The sequence below is a fragment of the Cupressus sempervirens genome, chromosome 3, assembly GCF_028749045.1.
Source record: "Cupressus sempervirens isolate cs-2001-9-10 chromosome 3, ASM2874904v1, whole genome shotgun sequence".
In the NCBI taxonomy this organism is placed as follows: domain Eukaryota; kingdom Viridiplantae; phylum Streptophyta; class Pinopsida; order Cupressales; family Cupressaceae; genus Cupressus; species Cupressus sempervirens.
The window spans coordinates 772680347-772703770 of record NC_143120.1 but is presented as its reverse complement, the minus strand read 5'-3'; the positions used below and the strand labels follow the sequence as shown (position 1 = coordinate 772703770).

General features: G+C 37.1%; 1 protein-coding gene across 2 annotated transcripts in view; it reads left to right on the top strand.

The window, feature by feature from the left end:
• Window positions 1-4593: 4593 nt before the first annotated feature.
• Window positions 4594-23424, top strand: part of LOC149569080 (putative ubiquitin-conjugating enzyme E2 16) — a 93358-nt gene continuing 74527 nt past the window's right edge. For both annotated transcript variants that reach the window (XM_089821866.1, XM_089821865.1), the window contains exons 1-4: window positions 4594-4776; window positions 4887-4990; window positions 5155-5257; window positions 5341-5404. In XM_089821866.1, the coding sequence (XP_089677992.1) occupies window positions 4750-4776; window positions 4887-4990; window positions 5155-5257; window positions 5341-5404 (298 nt within the window). In that variant the 5' untranslated portion in view covers window positions 4594-4749. The remainder of the gene's footprint in view (window positions 4777-4886; window positions 4991-5154; window positions 5258-5340; window positions 5405-23424) is intronic.

Sequence of the window (23424 nt, the reverse complement as noted above, 5' to 3'; positions counted from 1 at the left end):
ATAGGGGTAGGCCTCCTGGTTCCAAGAACAAACCTTCTAGGAAGAAATCGAGAGAGACCTTCGAATAAGGCTTTACCCTTGGTGAATGAAGCTAGAGCTGTGTGTTCTGCCCCTAGTAATGTTTATAAATGAACTTCTTATCATGGAATGTTAGGGGACTTGAATCTCCTAATAGGAAGTTTGTCATTAAGCATTTGATTAACTCATTCCAATCTATGGATGCTTTTATGATGCAAGAAATTAAAGCTGTTTGATTCATGCTTGAATCCAACCTTAATTTTTATATGGAAGGAGGCCATCAAATTTTTCACTAATCATGATAGAGGAAAAGGAGGAATTGCCCTCCTTGTTAACCCTAAATGGGGAAAATTCATTATTGATAATGTAGCTCCCCTTGCCAGAGAGTTGTTTGGTTTACTATTCAATATGATAATAGTTTATTTGGCATTTGCTCTATCTATGCCTCCAATGACCCTAAAGAAAGAATTGCTCTGTGGAATTGGTTGATCAATCTCCTTGATATCCCTTAGTTTTTCAGTGGAGACTTTAACATGATTGAATCTCAGGATGATAAAGTGTGGGGCAACCCTTTTTACTGGAAGGATAATGAAAAATTTCACTGGAATAGATTCTTAAACTCTAAAAATCTTTTTGACCATATTGTTGGTAATAAATATGTTAACCTTGGTATTTGGCACACTTGGTGCAATTTTTAGCAGGATCAATCCCGGATTTATTCTAGACTTGACCATTTTTATGCTAACAAGCATTCTTTCTCCTTCCCTCCTGATAGACTTGGTAATATTGTTCATGTTACTGCTACTACTCTTTCTAACCATCACCCCATCTTCACCTGAGTCAATTTCATTATTGGTCCTCTTCCTTGTAAGGTTAGTAGCCGCAAGTTCATTTTTAACTCCAGTCTCTTCCTAGATGAGGATGTCCTTGCTGCCATCTAGATTATTAGAGGTATCAATAGGGTTAATTTTCATCACCTTTAAGATCTTTATAGATGGAATACCGACCTTCCTACTTGGAAGAGTTTCCTTCAGACTATTGGTCAAAAGTAGGCCAAGGACTATAGATATATTGAAAAGCAATTATGTTTTGATCTTCAGGATGCTGAAAGCAATATTCGAGAGGACTCTTCTAACACTAACCTTTTGTCTCAAGCCATGGCCATTAACGATGCCCTCAAGAATCATCAACAAGTTAATATTCGTGGTGCTAAGGTCAGGTCTAGATCCCATTGGTTCCAATATGGGGACCGAGGTTCTAAGTTTTTCTTTAATCTCCTTAAGCATAAGCATTGCAAAGAGTCCATTGACAAACTCTCAATTGATAACTAGGATATCTCTGATCCTAAGGTTATCATCCAAGCCTTTGTTGATTATTACAAGGAGTTGTTCACCTCTGAGGACTCCAAGGAGGTTGAGGATAGTAGAAATAAGTGTAAACATTTGATTCCTAATAAATTGGATTATAGTAATATTTCTTGTTTATCTAAAGATATCTCTCTTAAGGAGATTGAGACTACTATTAAAGCCCTTAATAATGATAATGCCCTTGGTCTTGACGGGTTTCTTGTTAAATTTTATAAGGCTAATATAAGTTGGATATGTAAAGATCTTCAAGAGCTATATGTTGAAGCCATATCTAATGGCACTTTGGGTCATGAAATTAATAGGGGCATCATCAAGCTTCTTCCCAAGGATGGTGACAAGGCCCTTATAAAAAATTAGAGACCGATTACAGTTCTCAATGTCTCTTATAAGATTTTGTCTAAAATCTTAGCTCTCAGATTGGTCAATATTCTCCCTAAATTTGTTTATGTTACTCAGACTGGTTTTTATCAAGGGTAGATATATTCTTGAGAATCTTATTACTAGTTGGGAAGCCATGGAGTGGGCTAAGTGCTCCCATTAGAATTCTACTATGTTACTTCTTGATTTTGAGAAAGCTTATGATAGGGTTGAATGGAAGTTCATCATGATGATGCTGGAAGCCTTTGGCTTCCCCCTTTTCTTCTGTAATGATGTTCAGGTGCTTCTTAATGATGCCTCTACTCAAGTTGAGGTTAATGGTTCCTTTTCCACCCCCTTTCCTCTCGGCCAATCCATTAGACAGGTTGCCCTTTAGCCCTTACGCTATTTGTGATTACCTCGAAAGCTCTTTTTTACATCCTTAGGGATAACTCTTTGTCTCCCGAGATCTGTGGTCTGTATCTCCCTAAAGATGGTGAGCTTATTAACTATCAATTTGCTGATGATACCACCCTGTTCTTTGAGCTTTCTGAAAGAAACTTTAAAGCCCTTCAAGTCAAGCTTGAATTATTTTGCTCTATGTTGGGTGCTCGTATTTCTCAATCCAAATCCATCTGCCTGGGATGGGAAGAGCAACCCCCTTGCTAGTTTTTCGAGTACAATTTCCAATGGGGTGGCCCCAACAATATTGTTAAGTATCTTGGCATCCCCTTCTCTGTGGAACCTGCTCTTAAAGATATGTGGTCCTAGATTAAGGAGAAGATTGATAAAAAGTTTAATAAATGACATAATAGAACCTTATCCCTTGCTGGCAGAATACAACTCTGTCAAAAGATGTTGTCTTCATATAGTATCTACTACTCCTCTGCCTGGTTGTTAAATAATTATCAGATTTTGGAAATTCAAAAGGCTATCAAGCAATTTCTTTGGTCTGATGGTAAAGGTAATACAAAGATGCATGCTATTAAATGGGCTTGGTGTGATACTAACAAGATCCTTGGGGGGCTAGGGCTCAAGGACCTTAAAATTCAAGGTATTGCCTTATTTGCTAAATGGATCTTTCACTCCATGGAGGGTAATAGTCCTTAGAAGGTGTTGGTTAGGCATAATATTGAAAGAGGTTTTCCTAAGAAAGCTAGATCTTGGAAAAACCTCCCATTTGGGGATCTTATTGTTGGTAATTTCCTGGTCATTGTCCAAGGTTTTGCGGTTTTCAAATCTATTTGGGAAGCTTGGGATCATGTCAGGAATTTCATCACTAACAAGGACTGTTTCAATAATATTCAACTCCATGGTGAAAGATCCATTTGATGGAACTTGCACCTAAATGGAAAACATCTAGCCCTTTCCCAAGGATGTTCTGCCAGGTTGTGGGCTAAGAAGGGTTTTTTTCAATTTGTTGATTTTTTGAGCAAGATCATCTCATTCTTTGGGATGAGCTCAAAATGAAGTATAACATCCCTGACTCTCAAAAGAAGACTTATAATATGATTATTCAGGCCTCTAATAATCTCCCTACTGTTTGCCATGTTGACTCCCATAGGCATTTAAAATGTAAATGGCCGGATGGAGTTGTCATGGCTAATCTCAAGGCTAAAAATATTTACAGAATTATTGACCAAAATAAAGATATTATTGAGCATATTAATACAATTTGGTACTCTTCTCTTAAAGCTGATGTTTGGAAGAATTATTTTGATATCATATGGGCAAGTCCTCTTGAACCTAAAATTAGATGTTTTAAATGGCTTGTTATGCTTGATAAGCTTCCTATTAAGAGAGATTATGCTAATTCTGACATTTGCAACTTATGCAGGCTCCCTGAAACTGCTATTCACATTATTTTTGATTGTATATTTTTGGTAAATAAATTTGGAATATGTTTGGTATCATGTATCCTATTAATATGAATATTTTAGATATTGTTACTAGTCATATCATTAGTCTTCCTAAATACACCAATTTATTTTAGAATATGCCGTCCTCTAACATCCTCTGGTAGATTTGGAAATACAAGAACAAGGAGAGATACCAAGGTAAGCTGAGGGTTCTTACTAAGTTTTTTCAAAAACTCACACATCTTAAAATTTTCTTGCAAGTCCACGCCACTATGATGATTGAAAAAGATAAACTGAGGAGATTCCTTAAAGACGGTCATGCTACCTCCTTCTTCTACAAGCTAAAGCATGGATTTGAATGGAGAAGAACTCTGGATGATTTACAGGCCTTTGAGCAAGCTTGTAAAAGACTGAATAAAGAGATCAGAAAAAATGTCAACACCACAAACGAAGATCTGTTCATGTTAACTCAAATTTAGGAGCACAAGAATGTTGTCTGGATGGAGGGTCCACTTGGCTGGACTACATGGGTTATATCCATTATGATATGCTTCACTAGTTGTTATCTCTTCATGTTTTGATTTGTTGTACAGTTGATACTTTGATTTCGTGGTGAGGCTTGACCTCCTTGTTGTTACTCTTTGAGACATTTTGATTTTGTTTTTTTTGATCCTCTTATATCTAATAGAAAACAATTATATATATTTTTAATTAATTATTTTTTAATGCTTATAACATAAATTTTGCTAAATGCCATTTAATTACCAATTGAACTGCATACTATTTAACTACCAAATGAATATTTATGTTACTTGCGATTTTCGTAGACACCATTATAATTGGCCTATAGCTTTGCTCTAGGTTTTATGGAATTCATCATCTAAATTTAGTTTAAGCTTTAATAACCACGAATTTTCCGTTATAAAAAAAAGCATGAAGACTTTTTGCCCGTAACCTCTGCCCAAATAAGGCACTCGAAAGCTTTTTACTCTACGTCGATGATGTACCATCTTGTTTTTTTAACGGCTGTCGCAGGTTATTAACGTTAACGGGTTTTTGGGAAAGCATTCGTATAATTTTGCTTGGAGAATTGAGAAGCACTGGTTTTTCGATTCTTATATCACTAATCCCTATTTTCCTTTGCAACAATGAGCAGTACTTCAACTTCGAGAAAGGTAACTGAACTGCCTTTATATATTAGTTTAATTATTGGTTTTCAGGTTTCATCGATTGGCGGTGGGCATTTTGGCAATGTAATCCTCATCAAATACTGTTTGGGGTCCAGGGTCTGTCTAGAATAGCCTTAAATAGGCTACAAAAGGAGCTTAATGAATGGCAGTCTAACCCTCCCACTGGATTTAAGCACAAAGCAACCGACAATCTGCAAAGGTCTGTATTTTTAATTTTTGTTTTGTTTTTGTATTGGTTACGATGGTGAAATTGTTATTTCTTTAAGTTTTGAAAGATATGGCATAGCGGGCTGCTATATGGTCAAAGATATGAGAAGATAGTACAACCCGAACTTAAATTTTTTCGGCGACATTTTTCGGTAGGTGGATTATTGAAGTGGCAGGCGCACCAGAGACACTTTATGACAATGAAGTCTTTCAGCTTCAGGTTGATTTTCCTGAGCATTACCCAATGGAAGCTCCACAGGTTCGTTGAGTTTTGTTTGCGACCTTCTTACTGGATGGTTAGAGGAGTAAGTTTTTACGAATTAGGGCTTATTTTGGGTGCAGGTTATTTTTCTCCAGCCAACTCCTATGCATGCCCACATTTACAGCAACGGACACATCTGTCTAGGTATGTTAATACATTGTTTTCATTCTGTTATTTAACATTTGTAAGATCAAAGTTCTTGCAACTGGGTATTTATATGCTAATCATCAGCAATTGCTTGTGAAGAGGAATACAAATATTAAAGTTCTTTTTGGCACATGTCGAGCTTCGTAAACCCATTGCCCAAATTGTTCATTGGTGTTGAAGTTGGTTTATTGGTGCTGCTGTTAAGACTTCTTCATGTAGTCAGTTTTGCGATGTAGAAACGGGAATGCCATTTTAAAATAGGGTTTGGGAGATACTACAATATGGACGTGGTCTCATTATGTTCAAATATATTCTTAAGAAGATGTGTACAATGTCCCTGAGATCATGTGTACCCAGATCCACTATTTTCGTTGCAACATCATATCAATATTTGCAAGAATTGGGGGTATTCGTATTAGAATAATATAATGTTTCTTTAATGGTCATCTTAGTTAGTCTTTAGTTTATTAGGTAGTTTTTATTTCCGTCATTAGTTCACAATTGTTACTTTTAGAAGCACCGTCTTTGTAAATCTATATAAGGAGCTCTCATCTCCTTTGTTTAATACAATTACAACAGCATAGATCTACTATAACATGGCATCACAGTAGGTCGATGTGATTTTGTAAAATTTGGCAATTTTTTTAAGAAAACTTCAAGCCTCTTTATGATTTGGAATTTTTTTTCAGAAATTTGTTTTTTTAATTTTTTGAAATAAAAATCGGTGGAGGTATTTTATGAAATTTGTGGTTTGTCTTCGAAGATTTTTGCTGAATGCGTGATTTCTTAATTTGGGCAAAAGTCTCTGATTTTCAAAGGTTGAATGTATTTGCATGTGAGTTGCATGTTTTTACATGTGCATTTTGTTACTTGCATGTTGCTTGTATATGTTGTTTTACCATCAAAGTCTCGTGTTTTGCCGCATGAAGATTTTCCTGATGGTTTTCATAATTTTTTCCCTAATTTTTTTTTGATTCTGTAAGGTGCAAAGTTGTGTGGATTTCCTTTGTGGGTTTTTAATTTTTTCCTAAAAAATTATATGCTGGGTTTTAATGTTTTTCGTAAAAAATGAAGCTTTTGTATTGTCAGGTTTTGATTGATTTTTCACCTCAAAATCATGTTGGGATTTGATCTATTTTTACCTCAAAATTCGTGTCCCATTTTATTGATTTTTCTCCTAACAAATGTACCTTTTTGCAGTCTGTTTTGGAGCATCATGCTCATTTGCAAATTTTGGAGGGTTTGCTGATTTTCCTCAAAATTGTGCTAGTTATTATCAGTATTTGTCTCTATCTCCAGGGAAGAGAAACTCTATTATCCAACATTAGGTTGGATATTTTATGATGATTTCTGGTTAGATGTTTAGCTGATTCTAGAAGGGTTAGTGGCAGACTCATTGTAGTGGCAGTTTGAAGATGGGAGCACCCTTCTCTGTTTTAGTTTTGTGGATGGCTTCTTGGTCATTAACATTTTGCAGATCCAAGGAGGGTCTTAGCAACAACATAATGTTTTGTAGAATTTGTGACCAAAAGACAACAGTTAATCAATGATTGTTAAGGGAGGGTATTAGAATATTATAATTTTTCTTAAATGGTCATCTTAGTCTTTAGTTTATTAGGTAGTTTCTATATTTGTCATTAGTTCATGACTGTTTCTTTTAATACATCGTCTTTGCAAATCTATATAAAGAGCTTTCATCTCCTTTGTTTAATACAACAACAACAACATCGATTTACCATAACAATTCGAGATCCTAAAAGAAACTGAAAAAGAGTAAAACAATGAGTTAAATGGTAATGATTAGGAGCAAGAATGCATCATTTGTGACCATATGTTTGAGGTAATTTACATTTTGTTTTTGTGTATAATTTAAACCAAAGTAATGAGACTCGGACCCGGCTTGGACTCGACAAGGGTAACTTGACTTGTGACCCAGCTCAGACTCGCTAGTGACTCAGCAAAGTGACAAAACCTTTGAAATTTTGAGATTTTTTAGGATTTAAAGAACATTCCATGCACCCATTATTGAATAAAGCTTAAAGACATAATAACATCATGAAATAGAAGGTAATTTGATCACAATGCACATACTTAAAAGTTAAACATACATCAATTACATAAGTACAAAGGTAAATTACTAAATACTAAATAGTAGCTGAAAGAAATAGAAAACATATATATATATATATAAAATGATAAATCCATGAAACCCATCAAAATGTACTATGATCAACCAATGATGAAGTGGATCCAGTTGGCCCCCTACTCTTTTAAGGGCAACTTTGATTAGCATATTTCCATGAGGTCCATGGCTGAGCATTCAAATTCATTTGTGGGCGGCATTGAGTAGCTCAACAATGGGCATCCTGGGATAGAAAATCCAACACATAAATAGTCATCATTAAATGTTCCAGTCATATGTTAAGTTAAACAAAAAATTTAAAACAAGACTATAGCTACGACTCCTCATTCTCATCCCCAACCTCAATCTCAACCTCAACCTCAGTATAATTTATAAAATGCCTCTTAGTAAGGTGTCTAAAGTAGGTCTTGGATGACTCATTAGCCATAGCATCAGTTTGTAAGGTGCCTCTAGGATCAACTGTAGTCTATGCCAGTTCTTGTGAGGTGCCACTAGGAATAACTGTAGCTCTCTGGTCCTCTGCTGCTATAGCCACGACCTCAACCTCTCTGTTTGCTTTGTCAATCACTCTAGGTCCTTATCATCAAAGACAGGATCAGTAGCCTCAGTGATCCGCTCAAACTCTGGATCAACCTCCTCTAGAGTAATCAAAGAGGTGTCACTATCCAAAATCTCCCTGGTCCTAATGCACAATTTGTAATGCACAAAGACAAGCTTATTCATTTTCTCTACAGACAACTTGTTACGTCTCTTCAAGTGGATGTGCTCGAACGTGCTTCCGTTGTGCTCACATCCAAAAGCACTACTTGGCTAGCTCATTATGCTGATGTCGATTTGCTGAAGGTTTTTGGTTGAAGGTCCAAACATTTGCCACCATTTATCTGAATTTTGAAAAAAAGAAAAGAAAAAAATATTAGTCTCATTTCAAAATTTGAACTTTAAAGTTAGAAATTTAGAAACTAGATTGTATAAGGCTTAAGCTGCAATTTTTACTTGGCTGCAATTTTGTATGACCTTCTTTGCAAATTTGACTTGAAAAAATGGGCTCTGTTGCATTATTGTAGGCATCCATCTCAAGCAATATATTTGTGGCATTAGTGGCCATCTTCGATATCACAGTGTATAGGCCACTAAAAACTCCTCATCGCTTTGAAATCTTCACATAAATGGTATGCCGGATTGAGGTAATAGGCTGTTGTGTGGATGGGTCTATGAAGCTGATTATGCCATCTATCAATTATGTCCCAAATAGGGCCATACTTATCCTCAACTCTTACGTATTTGGCTTTAATAGCCTCCTTGGCCCTATCCATGCCCTCATTTATGTAGCTCATAGCGCGCTTCTCCCCATCAACAACTCAGAGGAGGGATACAAGGGGCTTAGTGATCTACAAAACAATTAAACAAAAAAAAAAAAATCGTCAATGATGAAACTTTGCAAAGTTGCACAACAAAAATAAAACAAAAATATGTATGAGATAAATTAATTTATAAAATTTTGAGACTTAGTTTTTAAGATTCAAATAACCTCCACAATCTCCTTACATGGTTTTTAAAATTCAAATAACCTCCACAATCTCCTTACATGGCTCCCAAAAACCTTCTTCATCATAAATGCATTTTGTTGCATCTATCCTTGTAGGGGTGGTGACAAAAGAGGAACTCCATTGTGGACTAACAAACATGCACCTCCAAGGTAACCTTGAACTCAGCAAGGATTTTAGTGTGATAAAATTAGAGGCAAATCTTGTGATACCGAGACGAGCCAACTCCTTTCCCTTCGTGTATTCCCTCATAATGCTGACGACCAAGGCATGATTATAGATGAACTTGCAAAGATTTTTGATCTTAGCAACACATGATTTCACCCATTCAATCTTGCCAATATCATCTAACATGAGGTCGAGGCAATGGGCCGCACATGGAATCCAAAAGATTCTTGGGTGTCTCTCCATCAAAAGTTTTCCTGCAGCAATTATAAATTAGTTAGTAAATAATTAAAAATTTAGATGTGTTAAAAAACTTTTAATTTTCAAAATTTAATGAAAAATTAAAATAAAAAATTTAGAAACTTGGAAGTTAAAATTTCACCTATAGCAACATAATTAGTTGCATTATCAGTGACTACCTGGACAACATTCTCTTCCCCCACCTCCCTTATGACCTTCTCAATAGCCTTACATAAGAATTTTGCATTTTTGACATAAACATGGTGGATCCTGAAAGTGAAAATAAAACAAAATAAATATCATTGAATAGTCAATAAAACAAAAAATTAGTTATTCAATAATACATTAATTTTAGACTTTGAAAAGAAGAGGATGATGAATTACCTCTGCTAGAAGCAAGAAAATTTAGGAGAGTCCTATTCCTCATATTTGTCCATTCATCTGTCATAATGGTACACCCCCTTTGGCTCCAAATCTTTCTATGGTCCTCCAACTCAAGTTTCATCTCCTCAACCATTTCTAGTGAGAGGGGCCCACTCAACTCATCTTCAGTGGGGGCTTTAAACCCCGCACCACAAATGGAAACCACATCAATCATCCCCTACCAAGAAGGAGTCCTGTTACATTTATAAAAACATTTTAATTAACATATTTCAACATCAAGTTAAAATTATAAAATTTTATTTTAAAAATTGAATTTAAAGCTTAAAATGTAAAACAATCAAATATAAATGAAGTTGAAGTACCTGGTTGCTTAAATGGAATGTTGTAGAAATACCAAAACTTGCAAATTGCTCTTCTTCCAGCTTCACAGATCTCCCTATTCTAGACCAAGCTCTCAAGTGAGGGTTGTGCACCAGGAGTGGAACGTGGTACAAAAAAATTGTCTAACCTAGATTTTCTGACTCTAGGATGAAAGGTAACGCCAGTACTACTAGTAGGGGCAGCGCCACTAACAGTACAAGGAATAGATGTATAGAAGAACTGCCACTAGTAGAAGTGCTAGGATGATAGAGGGGAAGGGAAGAACCTTTCCAACACAACCTATTGAACCGAGGGTGTAAAACTAAATACAAAAGCAGTTCTAGATGAGCGTGGAAGGGAAGTGGAACCAATCTGAGCTAACTCTGTTAATTGTTTTTGTCTTAATTCATTTTCTTGTTTATATTTTTGTAAGGCAACATAACAAAAATGTTGAGCCTCAGGAGTTGCAACTTTACAAGGCTCAACATAATGACCACGTATGCCAGCGATATGGTATTTCAATCTATTTATGCCTCCACTATTAATGACCTTACAAAATAGGCATTTTGTTTGAGTTCTACCTCTACTCGGAGAGTCTATGGTGTACTTCCAACACTCATCTTTTTTATTGCCTTTAGAGAGCTTGCATTTTTTAGTTGGAGGAGCCATTATGAGGAAGGAAAAATGGCAAGGTTGCTGCAATAAGACATTTTAGACCAAATATTACTATTTAAGCATTGTATTTTATGAAGATCTAAAGTAAAACAAAACCTATAAACATACACAAAAATTCATCCAAGAAATCCATTAGCATAGAGAAAAATCATCAAAATCCAAAAAATCAACTCTTACCTTTTTGAAATGAGTTGAGAAGTGTTGAGAAGAGCTCCTATAAATTCCTTGATGATCTAAATGCAAGCATATAATTGCTCCAATGTCACAAATGCAAGCTTTTTCTCCTCTCCCTTTCAGTTGGTTGCAAGACAATGACACTCTATTTCTCTTCTGCCTCTCTCTCTCTCTCTCTCTCTCTCTTTTTCTCACAATAGAGTGTTATGAAAGTCCTTTTAGGGTCTTAAGGATAAAAAAGAACCAAAAAAATGTTAAAAAACAAGCATTTTTATTGTTTTCACTTTGTTGGATGTTGATTGCCGCGGTTGGGTCAAGCTAGTCATGACTTGTGAATCATGCCTTGACTCGCGAGTCATGCGAGTCACCCTCTCTGACCCGCCGAGCCCGAGTCACAGGTCATTTTGACCTGGCAAGCCATACTTGACTCGTTGACTTGGGAGACTTGCGACGAGTCTCGTTACTTTGATTTAAACAATAATATATAATGGTTTTTATTAAGATTCAACTATGTAATTTTAGGTTCAAATTCACTGGACGTGAACCCATATATCATGGGGATTAGTGTTCGATTAAGTAGTTGTTATATCTTGGTAATGTGAAGCATCAAGAATTCTTGGAAGGTAGTCACCTGCCTTTTTACTATTTTAAGTGTGCTTAACCATGGAGTTTGCCCCAAAACCAAGCACTTAGCTTGATACCCAACTTACAAAGCTTTCATCAAGTGTTGTACCTTATGACACATAGAGTTTGGTTTGCTCATCAATTACTAATAGGAGGTATTTTTTGCAGCATGTCAAATAATGATTTTTGATAATATATTTCTTAGCCATTTTATTTCTTTTACTTGGATTGTTGTTTTGTTTTCTATATTTCTTTACAATTGAGATGTATCTTGATAAGGAACAATTTATCATAGAGATCTTGTTTTTGACTGATTAACCAAGTTAAAAGGCAAGGTCCCCTTTTCCTATTTAGTGAATTATTATGTTTTTTGTTTGTCAACTACTAAATTCATATGCTTATACTTTCTATCTTATTGAAAGTGTAGTGTGCTGTTTGTCTTAGCAACATTTCTAGGGCATTAGCTATTTAATCAAAATTTATTTGCAAATCTCTCCCTCCCTTGTTTGAGTGGGCTTGCACTACTATGATTCTATTGAAATTGGGAGCATACCTAGGAGGGATATGATTTCCATGTGGAACTCTAAAAAGCTGAATAATTGTATTAATCAAATACTTGAATAAGTTGGATATATAGAGTTTACAAAACCTTTTAACAAAAAGGCAAAAAAAAAAAATGCAAAGTTGTCTAAATATAGACGACTAAATCTAATCTAATTAAGACTACTAAAAATAAGAACCTAAATGACCATTAACTAAGATTCTAAAATAATGAGCTAAAATTAGCAAGAACCCAAGATACTAAAACTATTCTAATACACTATCTTAATGATCATTTTATCAATTACCTAACCGATTTAACAAAATCTTCTTATCAAAAAGAATAGTAGGCTTACTCCTCTTCAGAGCACTTTGCAATAGGAGCCTGCCTCTGAGACTCTCCCTGATTGGTCTCTTGATCTACCGACCACTTTTTGCAGAACTTCTGGATATGACCAAGCCTCCCACAATAGTGACATGTGATTTTCTTCTTGGAACTTTCCTTAGATGTGCGTTATCCTTTTTGCTAAGTGGACACATCTTTGCCTTTATCTATGGTGGTAAATGCTTGTCTTGTACTTACCATGTCACTACTGTGGCCAAACTACTATCTTCACCTAGCTTGCTGAAACTATTTATTACACAACTTATCAAATTTCAAATCAACATTAGTGGAGCTAATGATGAGTATCTCAATAAGGTGTTTGTTGGAGCATAGTAAACTCTCAGCGTAATCATTGCCATGTCCTCTTCCTAACCAATGACCTCCAATTGATCACAAATATCCTTGATCTTCATAAGATGCTCTTGTAGAGACATCTTCTCATCCATCATAAGAAAAGCAACATGTTCTTTAGAAAAAATGCTCGGCACTTGCCAGATGTGTCATGAAAGGCATTCAAGTGATCCCAAATCTCTTTAGTTGTCTTGCCTGATGACACTTCTAGAAGCATCTCATCTGTGACTGGTAATTTTTGTAGCATAATTGCCTCTCAGTTAATATCATCAAACTTGTCTTGTCCATTGCTTGTCGTTGTACGAGTAGTCCTACCTAGAATGACCACATCTTAACATAGGTACTCAAAAATTGAAAACATCCTTTGCTTCTAGGATTATAGTTCTTGCCATTGCCTGTCATTGTACAATAAGTAGTCTTACTAGGAATGAAATTGAAACCACGATTTTGAGGAAAATCACCAAACCCTTTTTGTAGATGGGGACTATGCCTCAAAACAGAACACAAAAAACCATGATTATTTTTAGGAGAAAAATAAGAAAAAACTAGATGCAATTTTTGAGGTGAAAAATTGATTAAAACTAGAGAGTAGAATTTGAGGCACGGATTAGTATGCAAAGCATTACTTTTGAGGGAAAAATTGGTAAAACCAATCAAATATTTTTTTAGGGAAAATTATAAACCCAACAGATAAATTTTCAAGGGAATAAATTATAAAATCCCATAAGAGAAACCTTCACGCAGCATACACAAGACTTTGTATAGTAAAACAACACACGAAAGGACACAAAACTCACAAAAAGCACATGCAAGTGCATGCAACAAACATGCAAGTACATGCAACCTTAAAAAATTAGAGACTTTTGCTCAAACGAAGAAATTGTGGAATCAAAATTTCGACCAAGCTTGTGATTTTCAGCAAAAATCTTCGAAGAGAAACCACAACATTTTCCTAAAATACTTCCGACAATTTTTATTTCAAAAAACAAAAAATAAATACCTAGAAAAAATTCTAGATCAAAAGAGGCTAGCCAAATATTATAGAATCCCATCAACCCACTCTGGTACCATGTTATGGTAAACTGATGTTGTATTAAACAAAGGAGATGAAAACTCTTTGTTTAGATATATAAAGACGATGTTTCTATTATGAAACAATTGTGAACTAAAGACAAAAGTAGAAAATACCTAATAATGTGAAGACTAGCTAAGATGTAAAATGACCACTAAAGAAACATTACAATATTCTAATAAACCTGTTGATGCGAGTTTTGTGTCACTACATAACATATTAGTAATTGGATGCTTGATACAGAATATCAAATACACAATTCCTCTCTTGAAAAGTTATCTCTCATGGGACATGAGTATAACTCCAATGTTCCTTACACCGTTGGATACTCGCTCAGTTATATCAATGTGATTTGCTGGTAATCACGTAGGCGGCCTTACGTTTTCTTGTTTGAGAAAAATTTGGATCTTGGTGAGAAAATGGAGATGGTGGTTCGGTGTGAATGCTAGATGATGTTGATGGCGCGATGATGGCAATGTAGGGTGAATGGCGATGGAAGGTGAGAATGCCGATGTTTTGGTTTACTTCTCTAACTAACCTCTTCTAAGCATGAAATTTGGCTACTCAACTACTCCTACTCCTAAGAATGGAAGGTTAGTAGATGGACGGGGATCGAATCTAATGAAGGCTAACCAGCGGCCCTACCTCCATAGATGCAACGCTTCAAAGGAAAGTAAACTAGATCACCACACAAAGCCTCCCAACCAGCCGCTAGGATGCTAGTGGCCTAGTGTTGACCCCTATCAAACATCTACCAAAGCTACCATGCAACTATCCATTTTATTTTACTCTTACTCTAACAACTTGAAATGAAATTGCTTCAACTTGAAAAGAAAATTTAACTATGTGGAAGTAGAAAACATGCAATAACACCCAATGTTCTTAGTCAACATGCAATGAAAAAGAGAGCACTTTGGTATTATTTTCGCAACAATTTCTCCAACCCCCCCCTTTTACAAATGAGAGCCAATGGCCTTATATAGAGGTCCAAAATACAATGGACGGTAGAGATCAAAACAAGATCGACGATCCAGATTGGATCCAAAAACCCTAATTAGGGTTGCCACCCCATCGGCCAATGAGAAGATGCCACCTCATCAATGGACCAATGAAAAAAGTGCAAAAGTGGCAACCAATGAGAAGGCACCAAAATGGTGGCCAATCAGAAACAAACACTTGTCCTATTCTAGAAGAAAGAGAAAGTTGCCACTTGGGCTTACATAAGATGATCTTCTAATATAATTCTTCCTTTTTCTTTTGTTCTTTTGGCTAAGGCAATGAACTTAGCTAGCCTTTCGTTAACTTCTTCCATAGGGGGACGAGGTGTGTGCTTCGCTCAGAGTTCTGTTGACTTTGCCACGCTGTTTGCTGCTTGTAGTATCCTTTCGTGATCCTTCTCATATTCCTTTGCAAACCCAATAAAAGCATTGAGTGAGGAAAGGGTGTTCAGATGTTTCCTTTTGACGGCAGCCTTTCCTAACTCATCCAATCTCGATCCAAATCCTGTCTCACTGACATCCTCCTCTCTAATACCCTCAAAATCAAGCGCCACCCCAACGTCGCTCATCATGGTCGAAATGGAAGTGTCGACACTTGGGCCGTGTTGTGCAATCTCATCATGAATTTGTTCAAGTGTTCTGAATCTGGTAGTCAATGCGACATACCAAGATTCAACTATGCTCAATCCTCTCTCATCAACCAACCGGGCTTTTTTGGTTCTTGCTATCATCCTTTTCTATTAGTCCTTGGATATCATCAACTGCGTGAGCCATTACCACCTCGCCTCTCGGCATAAGCATTTGCCTTAACCATAGTGGTGCAGTGCATCTCCCCAAATCCGGATTCGGTTCGACCAACAAAGCATCACCAACGGCCTTAGACGCCTGACTTATCTCTTCAATATCAATCGGCCCATCTTCTTCTCTACTAGTTTCTGCCATATTTCCTTGCTGGTTCTCCGAGAGAGGGGAGTACTCCGTACTTTCACTGTAGCCACTTGATTCCGAATCAGAGCTCACCTCCACTGCGGCCCCTTTATCACTCGAATTGACCTCTTGGCTTCTAGCCTTAATTATACTCTCCCTTGACGGCGCTGCCCGCTGTCTCTTGGCTAGAGGTTCCGAACGTTCTTGGCTTTTCTATACCTCCAAAGCCCTCTTCTTGCTATTTCTAACTGCCTCCGATTGCCGGCCACTTCCTTCACCCTTCTGTCCGATTGATTCTACTAGACCTTCCTTCGGTTTCATCATCTCATAAGTAAGGAGAACCTTTTGTCTTTGTAGCTTTCTCAACTTGGCATTATACCACGACTCGGTATGCAAATCTACTGTCCTTGTGACTGCCTCCAAGGAAGGATCCTGATGATCGTCCCAATCCACTGGATTCAACTCTGTTCCAACTACTGTCTCATAGTCTTCTCTCAACACACTACGATCATCCTCCAATTGATCGGGAATATCAAGGCCTCTCCATCTGATATCTCTCATCATGTTCATCGACAATCTCGAGAAAGCTAGCTTTCTCACGTGAAAATCATCCTTTGCATTGGCCCAAAAGTCCTCTATAGTGGGAACATGCTTAAATTCGCTTTCATGAGATGCCTTGATAAGACCAACAGGGTCGAATCCTTGCCTTGCTCTGTACCATCCTAGATGATACCACTCCAATTCCTTTTCCGCAGCCTCAAAGGCGGCCCGATTTGGGCAACTATCATTGCCAATTATAATTGAGAAGGAAACGCCTGTTTTCCCCTCATTCCTCATTACTCTATCATAGTGCTCAAGCTGCCTAGCCAATTCCATCAAAACTACCTTGTCGGGCGGGTATCTTGGAAGCCTCTTGGGACAAACTGTACTTCCTGCCACTCTAATGTATGTGAATTGCGGGAATTGGATGAACCAACTCCCAAACTTCTTAATCCTTGCTTCTGCTTCCGATGAAAGTCTCTTAGCAGGCGCCCCTTGTAATACCCTTACTGTCTTCATGGCGAATGCATCGCAAAACATCTTGTAATCCTTGTTATTGTGCAAATGAAGCTGCGGATAGCATTCATGCACCAAATATTGCCCCGGCCCATTACCAATCTCTCCTAAGGCCCTAAGTCCCGGACTCTCATACAATCTAGCAATTAAGTAAAACAGATAGGATCCCATGTAGAATTGCCTTTGGTTTTGAACTGTTCTAAGTTGCAACTCTAAATTTTCACTTATGATCCTAGCCCAATCAAATTTTCCTTTTCCCTTTTCAATTTCATCAATGAAGAAGTACATCCAGTTTTCGAATTGCATAGCTTGAGCTAGGCCCATGATCCGGCTGAGAAGAACAATGAGATCGCCATATTCCGGCTTGAAATCTGCCACTGTAAGCCTTGTTGATTTGTTAACTCCTTTCCTTCCTTCGTGTATCCAATTCCGCTTTAGATGTGAGAAGTAGGCCTCTTGGTTACCTTGAAATGATTTGGCCGCCTGATCCACCATTACAACTGTCATGCCCTTGCTTTGGGGAATATTAAATGTCTCTTCAATTGCTTGTTCGCCAATGTTGGCCAACACTCTCTTCCCTTCGCCAAAAATGATGGATTTACTGTCTAGATCAAATCTGGATGCACACTCCATAATCAATTCCGGACAAGGCAAAGTAGGAGGAAAAGCTGCTGCATGTACAATTCCGCTCTTGTATATCCTCTTTGCCAAAGGGGATTGTCCTTCCTTTAGTCTGTCCCTCATCCGTATCATGTCCACTGTAGCGATATTAGTATCGGTTATTTTCTTCATTTTCGAGAAGAAGGAAGTTTTGGGCGTCATATCCTCTTTGTCTTTCTTAGCATTTGCCCGCTTGGGATTCTTACTTGCACTATCATCCTCCATGCTTGTCGCCCTATTACGGGATGGTAGAGTGGTGGACCAAAAGGCAAGAAGAACCAAGTAGTGCAATTCTTAGAAAAGAGCGAAAGAATGGATGTCAGCTTAAGCACTCCTTGCAACTCTAGATGATGACTTTCACCTTAACTAATAATCTTACAGCAACTTTTCGGAACCCGGGATATGACATCAAAGAATTACAAATCCCTTTGCAAATTAGAAAACAAAGCCTCTAAGCTTATCCAACACTTGCCTTCTATGCAAAAATCAAACTTTCATATGTATCTCTTCTCCCAACAAAATTGCCCAAATCTGATATAAAAATTGCAGCCCCTCTAGAAAATCAGAATTTTGTCTTCCTCAAATTTCGACCCCCACAAAATTCGGCTCCCACAAAATTCGGCTAAGCATGAAAAAAAAATCTGCCCTTCCACAAAATTCGCCCAAGCAAAGAAGGAGCAAAATCTGTAAAATCTGCCACCTAGGGCACAAATCGCAGCCCACAAAGTGGAGGAAAAATCCCCAAAAACGCAAAAAATCTGGCCCTTAGACAAATCGCCCAACAATGGCAATGGAGAAATTGCCCAAAAATCGCCAAAAAACTGCCTTCCACCAATTTCGCCCAAGTCTGGAAATCTGCCCTTGCTTCAAATTCGCCCAAGCATGAGGAGCAAATGAATTGATGAAAATGAAATGGGAGGGGACTCCCTTTATAGCAGCTTTCACCTTCCTCCCAGGCTGGCCGACTTGGTCCTATAGAGGAAAAAAAAAACCAAAATTAAAGCTAAGTTAGTGGCCCACTTTAAATACTTTGCCAAAATTTTAATTTTCTAAAATGAAAACTGCACTTTTAATTTACTAATTAACCACAAATTGCAAAACGGAATTAAATGGTGCCTTGGGGATGCTAAAAATTTCTATTTAATGAGGGTTTGCTAATTAATACATCCTTGAAGTTGAATTTTGGCTAACCAAAAGCCATTTCTTAATATTAATTTACCAATTTCATTAAATACCAAAAGCTTTCAAGGCAAATTTAATCTATTAAAGCCAATTTTTGCAATTTTCCTCTAAATCGATTTTGCTAAATAATTAAAATTTTATGACAAAAAATAAAATTGCCTCTAGAGTAAAAATCGATTTTGCAATTTAACTTCATCCTACAAAATTAAATTCTATTTCACCAAAAAAAATAAGATTTTCCAAGAACCTAAGTCTAACGAAAAATTTCCTTATTTGAAAATCATTCAAATTTACAATTAAATCCAAATTTTCAAAAGAAATCGTCTAAGTACAAAATTCACAATCTTATCCTGCCAAGTTGAAATCAATTTTGAACTTATTCGGCCTAAGGATAGAACTGATAGCTCTGAAAATCAAGTTGAAACCGGGTGAAAAATACATCTAACCTTCTCCACTGGCCCTAAAGGCGATTAAAAAGGGGGTCCCCAAGAATTTGGGGCGATGTGTGAAAACCTCACAACAAAACCCTTGCACAATTTATGAGCTTTCCATTTATTAAGATGAGACTTAGAAGCATGATGCACATCTATGACCTTCGATGGTAATGTTTCTCTTGACGATGTTGCTTTAGTGGCAATTTTCTATGGGCATGACTTTTAATTGTAAATTGTTGTGAGGTTCTCACACCATCGCCCCAAAATTTTGGGGAACCCCTTTTCTTCAGTCGCCTTGGCAAATTTTTTGAGTTGTCCAAAAAATTTTGATTTGATTTTTGAAAACTTTAAGTCTTGGACACCTTCAGGCTAGAAGGGAGAGGGCTAGATATATTTTCACTCGGTTTCAACTTGATTTTCTAGAATAACCAATTTCATCCTTAGGCCTCACAAATTTCAAAGAACAACACTTGGCAGGGTAAAATTGTTAATTTTGTACTTAGACGATTTTTTATTTATTTAAAATTTGGATATAATTGTGTAAATTTGAATAATTTTCAAAAAAAATAAATTTTTGTTAGATTTAAGTTTTTTGAAAAATCTTGAATTTTTTTTAGTTGAGAAAATTAATTTTTGTGATGATGAAATCGAATAGGAAAATTGATTTTAGGTTCTAGAGAAATGATTTATTTTTGGCAAAAAAAAAAATTGCATAGCAAAGTCGATTCGGATTAATTGCAAAAATTGGCATTAAATGAATTAAATTTGCCTTGAAATTTTTAAGTCTTTAATGAAATTAGTAATTTAATATTGAAAAATGGCTTTTGGCTTGCCAAATCCGATTTTTTTAATGATATATTAATTACTAATCATCATTAAATGGAAACATTTAGCATCTCCAGGGCATTATTTACTTTATTTTTGCAATCTGGGTCTAATTGACAATTTAAAAAAGTAAATTTCATCTTGGTAAAATATATTTTGGGCTAAGAATTTAATTGGGGGCTAGTTTTGTGTTCTAATTAATGTTTCTTTTGCTCCTAGTGTCCCAGTCGGCCAGCTAAAAAGGGCAAGCAAATGGGGTATAAGAGGAAGTCTTTTCCCCTTATCTCCTCACTTCTCATTCCTCTTCTTCATGGTGCTTGGGTGATTTTGACTAAGAGCAGATTTCTTCTCCCTTGAGCGATTTTGCAAAGGCAGATTGGCATTTTCCTTGGACGAATTTTTCCAGCTAGGGCAGATTGGCATTGTGTTGGCGATTTTTAAAGATAATTTGGAGCTGCTCCCCATGCTTGGCGATTCATTAAGAGCAGATCTTCATCTCCCATGCTTGGCGATTTCCTTTTAGAGCAGACCTCTCATGATCTAAGTCTGATTTTATTCCAGATTTAGCAATTTTTGTCAAGAGGAACATCCTCCATATTGGGCGAGTTGGATAAAGGACAGAATTTCCCTCTTTTGGGTGGTTTTTAAAGGCAGATTTTCATGGTGTTTGGTGATTTTTCCTCTTAGGCAATTTGGATCTGCACTTTCCATTCTTGGTGATTTGCTGTGGCAAAAGAAGACATTTTCAGAATTGCAAAGTTGAGGGGCAGATTTGTTATGGTCCAAGTTCGATTTCATATTTGCTAGAGGGCTGCGATTTTGAGGTCTGATCTTACAACTTCTAGAGGTTGCGAGTTTCTCCCAAGGTTGGACGATTTTTGCTTGAAGAAGAAAACAAGTGGTAAAGTCTGATTTTTGTGGCATGCATGGACAATTTCAAGTGGGCCAAACTCTGATTTTTTCAGCTAGGGCATCAAGATTTGCAAGGGATTTGAAATTCTCAAATTTGATCCTAAATTCTAGAGGAGACCCGGCCATTGGTAAATGTAACTTCAAATCATTTAGAGTTGAAAGGGGTCCTTAAGTGGATTTCGCTCTTTTGTTCTTGTCTAGTTTTGTTTTCCTTGGTTCTTCTTGCATTCATCATCCGCCACTTCATCATCCCATCATAGGTTGAAGTTTGGAGATTGGTAAGTGTCCATGATAGGACATTTGAAGAGGTAGAAATAAGCTAGACCACCCTAGGTATTGGAGAGGGAGATATGAGTGTAGTCCATCCTAAGGCAAAGGCAAGGCAGAAATAAGTGGTAGTCCCACCCTTAGGTTGAAGATTGGAGATTGATAAGTGTATTGATAGGGCATTTGGCGAGGCAGAAATAAGTGTAGAATTCATCGATAAAAAGAAGTTTAGAGATCGATAAGGGTAGTTCATATCACTTAGAACGAAGGGGCAGAAATAAGTGTTTAGGATGGTAGATATTAGTGCAAGCAAGAACCCTAAGGGAACAAATACTAAGAAAGATAGAGGATATGATGCCCAAAACAACTTTCTTCTCGAAAATGAGGCGAATAGCCGATACCAGTCGATACAGTAAATATGCTACAGATAAAGGACAGACTAAAGGAAGGACAATCCCCCTTGGTAAAGAAGATATACAGGAGCGGAATTGTACACGCAACAACTTTTCCTTCCACATTGCCTTGTCCAGAATTGGTTATGGAATGTACATCCAGGTTTGATCTGATTAGTAAATCCATCATTTTTGATGAAGGGAAGAGGGTGTTGGCCAACATTGGGTGATAGGTGATCGAAGAAGCATTTAACATTCCCCAGTATAAGAGCATGATAGTGGTGATGATGGATCAGGCAACCAAATCATTTCAGGATAACCAGGAAGCTTATTTCACACATCTAAAATAGGATTGGCTACACGAGGGAAAGAAAGGCGTAACTAGATCATCAAGGCTTACAGTGGCGGGCTTCAAATCAGAATATGGAGATCTCATTGTCTCAGCCAGATCATGGGCCTAGCTCAAGTTATGCAATTCGAAAACTGGATGTACTTCTTTATTGATGAAATTGAAAAAAGGAAAAGAAGATTTGATTGGTCTAGGATCATAAGCGAGAATCTAGAGTTGCAACTTAGAATCGTATAAAACCAAAAGCAATTCTACATAGGATCCTATATGTTTTACCTAATTAATAGATTGTATAAGAGTCCGGGACTTAAGGCCTTAGGAGAAGTTGGAAATGGGTTGGGGCAATATTTGGTGCATGAATGCTATCCACAGCTTCATTTGCACAACAACAAGGATTACAAGATGTTTTGCGATGCCTTTGCCATGAAGATAGTAAGGGTATTACAAGGGAGACCTGCTAAGAGACTCTCATTGGAAGTAGAAGCAAAGATAAAGAAGTATGAAAGTTGGTTCATCCAATTTTTGCAATTCACCTATATTAGAGTAGTAGGAAGCACAGTTTGTCCCAAGAGACTTCCAAGATACCCACCCGACAAGGTAGTTTTGATGGAATTAGCTAGGCAACTTGAGCATTATGATAAAATAATGAGAAATGAAGGTAAGATAGGGATTACCTTCTCATTCGGAATTGACAATGATAGTTGCCCCAATCGGGTTGCCTTTGCAGCTGCGGAGAAGGAATTGGAATGGTATCATCTAGGATGGTATAGCGCAAGGCAATGATTTGATCCTAATGGTCTTATCAAGGTATCTCATGAAAATATGTTTAAGCATGTTCCCACTATTGAAGACTTTTGGGCCAATGCCAAGGATGACTTTCATGTGAGTAAGCTAGCTTTCTCAAGATTGTCGGTGAACATGATGAGAGATATCAAATGGAGAGGCTTTGATATTCCTGATCAACTGGAAGATGATGGAAATGTGTTGAGGGAAGATTATAATATAGTAGAAGGAATAGAGTGATCATCAGGATCCTTCCTTGGAAGCAGTCACAAGGGCAGTTGATTTGCATACCTAGTCGTGGTATAATGAGAAGTTAAGGAAGCTGCAAAGTCAAAGGATCAACCTTACTTATGAGAAGATGAAGCCAAAGGAAGGTCCAGTAGAATCAGTTGGACAGAAGGGTGAAGGAAGTAGCTGGCAACAAGAAACAATTAGAAACAAGAAATGGGCTTTGGAGGTTGAGAAGAGCAAAGAACATCTGGAACCTCAAGCCAAGAGACAGCATACAACTCCATCAAGAGAAGCATTATTGAGGCTAGAAGCCAAGAGGTCAATTCAAGTGATAAAGGGGCTGC